The sequence below is a fragment of the Scardinius erythrophthalmus genome, assembly GCF_964197995.2.
Source record: "Scardinius erythrophthalmus genome assembly, chromosome: 1".
In the NCBI taxonomy this organism is placed as follows: domain Eukaryota; kingdom Metazoa; phylum Chordata; class Actinopteri; order Cypriniformes; family Leuciscidae; genus Scardinius; species Scardinius erythrophthalmus.
This window is the reverse complement of record NC_138221.1, coordinates 54,663,722-54,674,368: the sequence shown is the minus strand read 5'-3', so window position 1 is coordinate 54,674,368 and position 10,647 is coordinate 54,663,722. Positions and strand designations below refer to the sequence as shown.

The window sequence follows — 10,647 nt, the reverse complement described above, 5'->3', positions numbered from 1 at the left end:
TTTGGATGTTGGCTTGAGAAGCTGGGACTCAAGCTCGGTCGCATTGTACACAGCTACCGCAAATATCAAAATAATTTACCGCCATTGTGTAAATAATATGTAATAATGTAATCCATAAAAATTAACTTTAATCTGATTATGAGCATTTTAAAAAGTAATATAATCTAATTAGAAGTACTAAAGTTTTGTAATCTGATTACGTAATCCAGATCATGTAATCAGATACTACCCTGCACTGAATTTATATAATGTAAATGTAATATTTAATGAAAGCCTTCTTTCTATTTCACCAGACAATAATTTTTTAGGTATCAGACCCAATAAAAGGGTCTATAGCGAAACCTATTAATAACATTTTGATGAGTTTACTTACCAGACCAGGCCAGTCATGATGAGTAAATCAGTGTCATCAGTAAATCTGTGGACATCATTTGATCTTTTTTTTTTCAAGTGGTGCTTTATAAATTACTGTATGTTCTGTGTTTTAGTGAATCTTACCCTAACACTGTACAAAAAAAAAAAAAAAAATCAATAAGTCATGACAACATTTTTACATGAACTCATTTAAAGTAAGAATTGAAGACTTTCTAAAGAAAAAAATACTCTCCAACTTTTTAAAGATTATAGTTTATTTATAAAAACAAATGGTAAAAGAATAAAATCACACATAATGCTCAAATATAAGGTACTGTGCAAAAGGCACTTTAGGCACTTTCGTTTTTTCACCAAAAAATGGTTTTAAGGCAGTTAAATATCTTGTGCTTTAGTGTGTCAGTAGGAAATCTCAGTTTACATTTCCAAACATTTTTTCTTTTGCCATTAATTCTAATAATCCAGTGAGATTTTTCAAGTCTGGCAACAGCCGGAATCCACACATAGATCTGATCTCACCATCATCAAGTCCATCTGGGATTTCATGAAGAATCCGAAAAAAAAATGTAGACAAAATAAATCCAGAAGAAGTGTGGCAACGTCTCCAAGACGCTTGAAGAAACCTTTCTGCAAAGCTCCCTGAAAAACTATGAGCAAGTTTAACGCAAAGAGTGGTCTCACCAAATATTGATTTGATTTAGTTAATAGAAGTTAATTGATAAATAAAATCTATTTATGACATTATTTTGGAAAGCATCCTCACTTTACAACATCTTTACACAAATGTCTAAAACTTCTCACAGTACTTTATCTCTGCAGGAAGGTTTCTTCAAGCATCTTGGAGACATTGCTGCACTTCTTCTGGATTTAGTCAGTTTTTTCTGTTTCTTCATGTAATCCTCACAGACAGACTCGATGACGGTGAGATCAGATCATATCGGCTGTTGTCAGACTCCTTGAGCATAGAAAAATCTCACTGGATTATTACAATTAATGGCAAATTTAAAGAAATGTTTTGAAATTTAAACTGATATTTCCTACTGACACACTACTACAGCAAAAGATATAAATAACTGGCTTAAAACCATTTTTTTGGGGAGTGAAAATACTAACATGCCAAAGACTTTTGCACAGTACTGTATATAAAATTGTAAACCAGCTGATCAATATTTTTGCAATTACAGTATTGGCACACTTCACCTTAGATACATGGACACTGACTGTGAGTAAGGTCTGTATAAGGAGGAAGAGAAAAAGCGGATAGTAACAGATCTTCTGTACAGACATAATCAAATTGCCATTTATAACCCATCCTGAGAACGACATGATACCTGCAATGGAACAATGGCATTACAGAAAAAAAAGATGTGCGGTATTGCACAGCAACCATGCCATATATGAAATATTACATCCATGCATTCTCCAAGCAAACTTGTCCAGCTGCAGAAAAAGAAATAGTATCCATCTTACATGAATTATAATGAAATCTAATGCATATTGCATTAATGCAAGGATGGGCTTGAGCTGTTATTGGATATTGAAGATTTTCTGAAACTCCTCCTCAAACATTTCCTTCAGTCTGGCACCCATTTGCCCAAACGCATTGTCCTTTAGAGAGCAAAAGAGAACAAAATACAAAACAAATGTCAAAACACAGTGAAAAACAAAACACACACACATATAGTGTCCTCTCTTTTTTGATTAAATATAATGTTAATCACAAAAATCATCAATAAAGTCCAAGATATATGTCCATATATAAGACATTGCAAAACAACTACATTTGCTACAGGGTTTGATCTGTTTTTTTTTTGGGGGGGTTTTTTTTTGGTGCTTTATTAATTATGTCCTGTGTGTTTCAGTGAATCTTACCCTATTAAATGTCCTGCAATTGCTGAAAATGAGCTGAAAGTCCGAGACGAAAGCTCCAACCGTCTTATAGCTGTCATTTTCCATCTTTAGCTTTATTCTGTCTAGCCACATTGGCTGAGATATGAACTGGGAGTATCTGGACACCTGGAAGTTAAACAAATTCCGGTTAATCTTTTCTATTTATTTCTTTTTCTTAATTTTTAATATATAGTTCACCAACATGAATTCCATATTATTCTATTTAAAATCAAATTCTAAATACATTCAATTAATTCTAGGCATGAGAAAAAAAGTGGTTGTAAAAGAACGCAAGTTGAAATAAGGAGACTTCTTACTGTTTGGCATGGATCTTTTACAAACACCTTCTGGGTGTCCTCCTTGTACATATGTAACAGGAGATAGTGGCAGTGCTAAAGAAGACAAACAACACACACACACACACACACACACACACACACACACACACACACACACACACAAAATTAGGTCCATAAATGATTGTTCTGTTTCTAAACCTATAGAGCAGCCAATGAAGACAGCTTAAATCTTTGTGGTTATCCTTTATATTAAGGTGCCAAGTTTGTGTGTGTGTTTACCAATCTGTTTTGCGACACAGGGGCATTTAAAGCTTCTTGTTCAGTCATTCTACTGGAGTCTCGCCATTGCTGACTGGTTCTAAACACGCAAAAGGTACAAATCCATTCCCTACAAGCAAACACACACACACACATATACAGAAGGATGAATGTACAACACATTGCTGATTTAATGATTTTGTTTGTTGTTTTTCTGTCTCTCACCCAGTTGAGTCTTCATCTACAGCTGGTAGGTGACATTGTGAATGAAAAGCTCGTGGACATTCGTCACAACACACGAGCTCTCCTCCAGAGTGACATGTGTAACACTCATCATCATTTTTCTGTGCCATCTAGTCCCAGGACAACACAACATGATACAACATGTTATCATTATCACAGAAATAATCTCAAAGGCATTTTTCTCATTTGCTAATGTTTTTAGGAAAAAAGAAATTTCATTTTTGATGAAAACTAAGCTAATGTTAGTTTATTTGTTAGTTTGTTTGTTTGTTTGGGGGTGGGGTGGTTCTGTAATTCTCATAGGTTTTAGATTCTCATACTGTAATACAGTGTTTTTTCTACTGCATTCATAATGCAACAGATTATAATAGCAATAATAGGGGTTTCTTCAGTTTTACGTTTGTCAAGGGAATGGGGGAATTTGCTTAATTGTCATGAAACTAACATCACAATGCAAACAAGTGAAAGTAAGGGTACTAAAAATAAGTGTCATTTTCTTTAAGCAGAAGATTCATAAAATAAAATCAATTATTTTGACTTTTATAAGATTCATGGTATATTTAGTTTAGGAAAGAGATTTTAATTTCAATCCTTCCTCAGTAATGCCTTGTGTGATTAACACACACATTCAACATGCTATTAAGAATTCAAGTGAATGTCATTCATTATTTTTTATCATGACTGATTATGAATGACAGACATGTAAGCTGGAGATGTTTCTTACTAGGTCTTCTGCTTCATCACTGCATTCCACACATTCGCACAGAAGAGAATGGATGCGCAGGATGTCTTTCTAAAAATGACAGAAATAAATAAACAAATACATTAAAAAATAATCGTGTTTTTTTCCCTCTTTTGTATCATTCTATGTTCTATCCAGTTTGATACCTTGAGTAAAAAGTTGAGAGTTTTTCCATGGCACAGTATATCTTTTTTCCAGTGTCCATCAGTGATAGTTGGTTCCTCATTTACAAATTCCTCCGGAGTGAACCAGCTTTCCTCAGTCCGTATACACTTCCCACGAATCCCTGCAACATACAGTAGTACACATAAACACTTCAAACCTTCGATACAGACAAAACAAACTGCATACTGAGTTCTGCACAGACTGCAGCCGTACACACTTCAGTGCAGTAACGTACCTGATGCAAACCGGACTTTGTATAGAGTCCCAGGAAGTGAACCGCAGGTGACTGGTAAACAGGGAGCTTGGAAAACAGACAGATCTGCCATCTCTTCCTCCTCCTCCTCCTCCTCCTCATCCTCAACCCTCCTTCTAAACTCTGCTCCTTCTCCTCTCTCTCTCTGTTCCTGGAAATCTTCATCATCACTTTCCTCATCCGAAGCGTCGCTGGTTTCTGTGTCTTGAGGAATAAAACACACGGCTGCATTCAGACAGACAGCAGAGAGCGTGTGAATGAGCGTGAATGAGCGGTGCTCACCTGTGCTGGAGCTCTCGGTTAACAGCTCTATCATGCTCTGCAGGAAGGAACATAGTCGACTTAATGAATTTCAAAGGAAAAACAGGAAAAACAGAACCTGACATTGTACGGATAGACAAAGTACTTCTGGGGCACATTTCCTCTTTCTCCTCTCCATCGGTGGAAGCTCAAGATGGTTCTCCTGAAAGAATGAGAAGGGAAGTGATGTCAGATCACACATGTGTATCTGAGGGGTCCCGCTATATTTTATGTAGCTACTTATTTACCTCATATGTTTTAATCTTAGATGGTCGATACTAAAATATGTGCTGTACTCCTGTTGCTTTGTTTTAGAAGCGAAAGGTGCATTTTCCCCTACTAAGGCCTTGTCCACACGGAGACGTATTTAGCTGTATACGTAAAAAATGTAATCGTATTGGCACTTCGTCCAGACGGATTTGGCGTTTTGTGAGCCTGAAACCGCTATTTTTTTAAACCGGGTCCCAGAGTGGATAAATCTGAAGACACCCTTGCGTTTTTCGTGTGTACAGCCAATTTGTATATTTTGTGAAACGATGATGTCATCACCCCACGTGTCGACCCTAGTCAGACACCGCTACGTCACGTAGCAGCAACAACAACTGCAGACTGCATGCTTGTGTTCGTGCTGCAGAAGCTACTGAGCCTCTTTTACTTCTTTATTTATTTATATTTTCTTTCTTATGCTATGATGCTTGAATGTTGTCTGATTAAGACATTTCATATTTTGTACCAGGCCATTTATGTTTTTTTATATTGTTCAATAAAGTTCTTGGTGAAAAAAAATTATAATAAGAAGAAGCTATTGAACCTAATATTATTGTATACAGCGCGCAAGGTTTATGCACATGCTCCAAGTCTTCTTCTCTTTTTAGTGTATCTCTGTGGCAGAATTACAGCGCCACATACTGGTCTGGCATGTACTACATCGTATTGAATCGGTTTCAGTGGTTTAGTGTGTACGCAAATATTTCTTCACACAACGCCGTGTTTACGGGAAAAAAATTTAGAACAAGGGAAAAAAAAGATCGGATAAGGAAAGCTCTGGCTTCGTGTGGATGTGGCTTAAAAGTGCAGTCACAGTAGCAAAGTTTTGCAGAGCAAAAAAGGTTTATCGTCCATTACTAGTGTAGCGACGCAGTGAATTCTTTCTGTGTGGGCAAATCTTTCACCCTCACGTGACATTCCCGATTGCGTGAATTTCCATTGTAATGGCTGGATTTTTGCCTGCAAAAATTCGCTGAACAATGATAATTTGTGACTGCTGTCAGGGTTATGTTCTGTTTCGTCTTAGTTTTCATTGTGTTCTGTTTCACTGTTTCACATTCACCTGTGCCCTATTAATTAACTCATTAGCTCCTTTGTTTTAGCCTGGTAATACCAAACTCTGCTACTTCGCTTTGCTTCGTAGACAGAGTCTGGCATGGCATAATTGAAAAGCGTTTTCTTTCTTCTTGTCTGAAGTTTAAAATCATTGGTTACCCATAAGTCAATCACATAACGTTTGGTTATGGCGTGTGTTATGCGCATGCTCAGCCGCATCTAACTTCCACTGTAAACACATGTATGATGCGAAAACAAAACCATCGAGCAAAATACCGGAGTGAACATGGATGTGAACGACTTTTGCAGATTATGTGAAGTAAATCTACGCATCCACGGTACAATCAGCGTCTACGTCCCGGCTCTCAGCCCGCCCTCTGTTCGTTGATTGGCCGGCTGTTTTCAGGCCGGAGGAAAACGGGGAAAACGGTCGCTATCTCAGACTGAGTACAGAAGCGAAATGAAATTGAGCGGAAGTACTAAGTCTGACGTAGTCAGGCTACCTTTGTTTGCCCTTTGTATATAAGCCCTGAGTTCTCCTTCGTTCTTCGTCCTGTATTGTTTACGTTTATAGAAAAGTGGTTGTGTCCCTCCGTGATCTCCTACATGTTTATTTTCCTTTATATTAAAGTGTTTCTTTGGATTCTCCATCAGGCGATTTGTTCATGAGTGAAGTAACAAAAATTTTACATTTGTTACAAATGTTATATTTATGTTCATATTGTATATTGTGGGATGCATAAACATGGAAGTTTTGGCTAATAACTTAATAATATAACTTAATATTATTAATATAACAACTGATAATGCAATATATATATATATAAATTTAATATAATGTAAAATAAAAGAATAAAGAAATGCTAATAAAAATGTATTTGTTTGTAACAACAGGTAGACAAACTAGAAATAATGTGGGGTCCCATAATCATTTTGCCTTTTTAAATTACCTGGGGTGTGTTTCCCATACAACAACTTTTCTTATGAAGAAGCGTGTGATAAATTAATAAATGTAAACGAATGCACTACTGACAATGTTAATGGTTTAGACAATAACATATTTTTTTATTTCTAGCTACCAGTAATTTAATTTTAAATTACAATTGCAGTTGACTAAAAATGAGCCAATATTTTACTACAGGCTTAATCTATAGCTCAATATTACATAGACTATTTATTTATCAAAACAATAAAGGTTAAGTTAAAAATATGTAAATGAAAAATTACTTCTGCCGCGGACAATGTGTTTCCAGCAAATATAAAGATCCCTATCTGTAACTATTTTACTATCTGCAAGTGTCTGCATTATTTACCTCTATGAGTTTCTTAAGTGGTGTGTTTCTGCAGCGGATGCTGAGTTTCCAGTTCTTGCACCTTTCCTTCCCCGCAAACTTCTCAAAATCAGATGGGGTGAACCAGCGTTTATTGGAAAAAATGCACTTCTCACCTACAGGAGAGAAAGACTGCATGCATTCAGACCCATAAACAGTATATGATAAATACATACTGTAATGAATTATAGCAAAAAATTTAAAGATGGTGAACCTTTAGGCAGTTTGTCCCGATAAAGAATGCCCTCTTTATCCCCACATTTTACAGGCAGCTGAGTTTTATATAAAGGATACGTCCAAATCTCTGCTTTTTCTCCTTTCTTCACAGGAGTTGCTGAGAAAGGGAGAGAACGGAAGGAGACAAATATCATACAGGCATAAGACACCAGCGAACTTAGATCTGCTGTAGTTCAGGGACTCACAGAACGAGGGTTTCTTGTTCTTCTTAGCGGGTGTGGAAGCAGAGGAAGGACCCGGACCATCACTATCCTCGCTATTTCTATCATCTTTATTTCTCTTTCGCGTGCGTTTCCTCTCCTTTCCTTTCTCCCCCTTTCCTTCACTCTTCTCCCCTTTTCCTTCATTCTTCTCCCCCTTTCCTTCACTCTTCTCCGCCTGTGACTCAACATCCGTAGAATTCTCATAGAATTTGAAGCTGCCTGAGAATAAAAAGATACTAAAACTGAAAGTCTTGATCTTCTTAAGATTCTGATGATACTAAAATGACACTGCTGTAAATATGAACACGTTCTTGATCTGTAATAGTGTAATAATGCAGCATGAGCCTAGTATAGGTCTAAAAGCTCTGAGCTGATACCAGTGAAAAGCACTGACCGTCCAGCAGGCTGTTTCTGAGCAGGCGTAGCGTCGGGTACAGCTGCAGGATATGATCTTTAAACACACAGCGCCAGAACTGATGCATGCACTGAGATTTCTCTTTCTCCAGCCGGTCCAGAACATCATAGATGCGCTTCTGCGTCTGCTTCTGCTCACGAGAGCGCATCCCTTTCACCTTCTACAGACAAAACAGAGAAAGACATTAAAGAAAACAGAAGTATGGTCAGGCGTCACAGTGCTTACAATAACATACACTACCGTTCAAAAGTTTGGGGTAAGTAAGATGTTTTTATGTTGTTAAAAGAAGTCTCTTCTGCTCAGCAAGGCTGCATTTATTTGATAAAAAAAACAATAATAAAAAAACAGTTATAATGTGAAATATTATGACAATTTAAAATGACTTTTCTATTTTAATATATTTTAAAATGTAATGTATTCCTGTGATCAAAGCTGAATTTTCAGCATCATTACTGCAGTCTTCAGTGTCACATGATCCTTCAGAAATCATTCTAATATGATGGTTTGATGATCAAGAAACATTCATTATTATTATCAATGTTGAAAACAGTTGTGTACAATTTTATTTCGAAATTCTTTGAATAGAAAGTTCAAAAGAACAGCATTTATTTAAAATAGAATATTTTCTAACATTATAAATGTCTTTACTGTAACTTTTGATCAGTTTAACTCATCCTTGATGAATAAAAGTATTGATTTATTTTATTTCTTTCCCCCAAAAATAAAATTAAAATTCTAACTGACACCAAACTTTTGAACGGTAGAGTTTTAATGTTACAAAAGCTTTACATTTCAGATAAACGCTGTTCTTTTGAACTTTCTTTTCATCATAGCATCATGAAATAAAAATGTAAATAACTGTTTTCAACATTGATAATATTAAGAAATGTTTCTTGAGCATCAATTCATCATATTAGAATGATTTCTGAAGGATCATGTGACACTGAAGACTGGAGTAATGATGCTGAAAATTCAGCTTTGATCACAGGAATAAATTACACTTTACTGTACTGTATATTCACATAGAAAACAGCTGTTTTAAATTGGAATAATATTTCACAATATTACTGTTTTTGTTTGTATTTTTAATAAAATAAATGCAGCCTTGGTGAGCTGAAGATACTTCTTTTAAAAACATTAAAAATCTTACTGACCCCAAACTTTTGAACTGTAGTGTATCTGCACAATAATGAAATTAATTAGGTAAATCTGCAGTGTGCTTTTACACACCAGCTTTTAAAAGTGGATGTACTAAAGTGATGGTAACAGATGATAATACCATGGTACTTTGATTAGCATTACAGTTCAAAAGTTTGGGGTCAGTAAGAATTTTTGTTTTATTATTATGCTCATTTATCGGCTCATTTAAATGCAGTCTCTTAGGCTGCATTTATTTGAACAAGAATACAATAAAAACAGTAAAGTTGTGAGATATAATTTCAATTTAAAATGTAAAAAAAAAATTCTATTTGACTATATTTTCAAATGTAATGTATTCCTGTGATCAAAGCTCATTACTCCAGTCTTCAGTCACACGATCCTTCAGAAATCATTATAATATGCTAATGTGATGCTCAAGAAACATTTATATCAATGTTAAAGATAACTGAATTATTTTTTGCAACTTTATGTCTTTACTGTCACTTTTGATCATTTGATCAAGCCTCTTTCCTGAATGAAAGTATCAATTTCTTAAAAAAAAGTGCCATGGTAATAACATGTTTGTTGTTGTTGTTTTTGGACACCCTATGCTACCAAACTATTTTTAACATGTATTTATTATAGTATGAATACAGTCACAGTTTTGTGCAAGGGTATTTTATGGTAGTGGTCAAAACATGGTAGGCCTACTGCTATTGTACATGGACAAAAACATGGTTTTGCCATATTACATGCCTTTAAAATATAGTATATGGCCGAATGTCCTGAAACTGAACTATTATTGTACCATATCCAAAAAGCATGGTATAATTGCCATGGCACATAACCAACAATTATCATGTCCATCAAACCATGAAATACATAATAACATGAATGACTATAAAAGAGATCCTACAAGACAGATCCTTTCATGCATGGGTGGTTTAGTTAGAGAAAGAGGGTATGTAGGGGGTGGGCGTGTTCCTGCCTTAAACAGCTCCTCTGTCATCAGGTCGTGGTCCCGCAGCTGAGTGAACAATGCGTGCGGTTGTTCAATGCACGAAATCTCCGTCTTCTTGCGGTGGAGAAAAAGCAGCAACTCTTCATTCGTTATAAAGTCTAACTGGTCCATTTGGCCGCGGTCTCCTGTTATTTCACAGATTTACAGGGCGACATAAAGTAGCAAAGTTTAGCAACTTTGTAATATCACGCAGAATAATACAACACAACAGATACAGTTCTGTCAAATACAAAATTACGAAGCAATGTCTCAAACTCCTCCAGCTGAATAGGCTGGACATGTTGTGTACATATTTTTGCTTAAACGCAAAATTTGCATATTACGTAGCCTACCTGTCGATGGATATACTGTAGGCTATACGAGCAGGTCAGAAATAGAAATAGTTGTTCCAAATCTCCCGCCTGAATGGGACTAAATAAAACTGACTCATAAACCAAAGTATGCGGAAGTGATGT

The 10,647-nt window shown here is 35.9% G+C and overlaps 1 protein-coding gene across 1 annotated transcript; it reads right to left on the bottom strand.

The window, feature by feature from the left end:
- Window positions 1-616: 616 nt before the first annotated feature.
- Window positions 617-10,647, bottom strand: LOC308701005 (uncharacterized protein). The gene is made up of 16 exons (XM_081382996.1): window positions 10,525-10,647; window positions 10,160-10,317; window positions 8,011-8,191; window positions 7,599-7,835; window positions 7,391-7,510; window positions 7,159-7,292; window positions 4,629-4,685; window positions 4,505-4,541; window positions 4,205-4,426; window positions 3,951-4,090; window positions 3,787-3,855; window positions 3,045-3,172; window positions 2,841-2,949; window positions 2,580-2,654; window positions 2,245-2,388; window positions 617-1,980 (listed from the first exon to the last, which is right to left on the bottom strand). Exons 2-16 carry the CDS (start codon window positions 10,301-10,303, stop codon window positions 1,900-1,902), a joined length of 1,878 nt encoding a protein of 625 aa, XP_081239122.1. The 5' UTR covers window positions 10,304-10,317; window positions 10,525-10,647; the 3' UTR covers window positions 617-1,899.

Coding starts and splice junctions, on each gene's coding strand:
- LOC308701005 (XM_081382996.1), bottom strand. CDS start 10,303: ATGGACCAGTTAGACTTTATAACGAATGAAGAGTTGCTGCTTTTTCTC. Junction 2,655..2,840: donor CTGTGTCGCAAAACAGATTG/GTAAACACACAC, acceptor TGTCTTCTTTAG/CACTGCCACTATCTCCTGTT. Junction 2,389..2,579: donor TAAAAGATCCATGCCAAACA/GTAAGAAGTCTC, acceptor TTTAACTTCCAG/GTGTCCAGATACTCCCAGTT.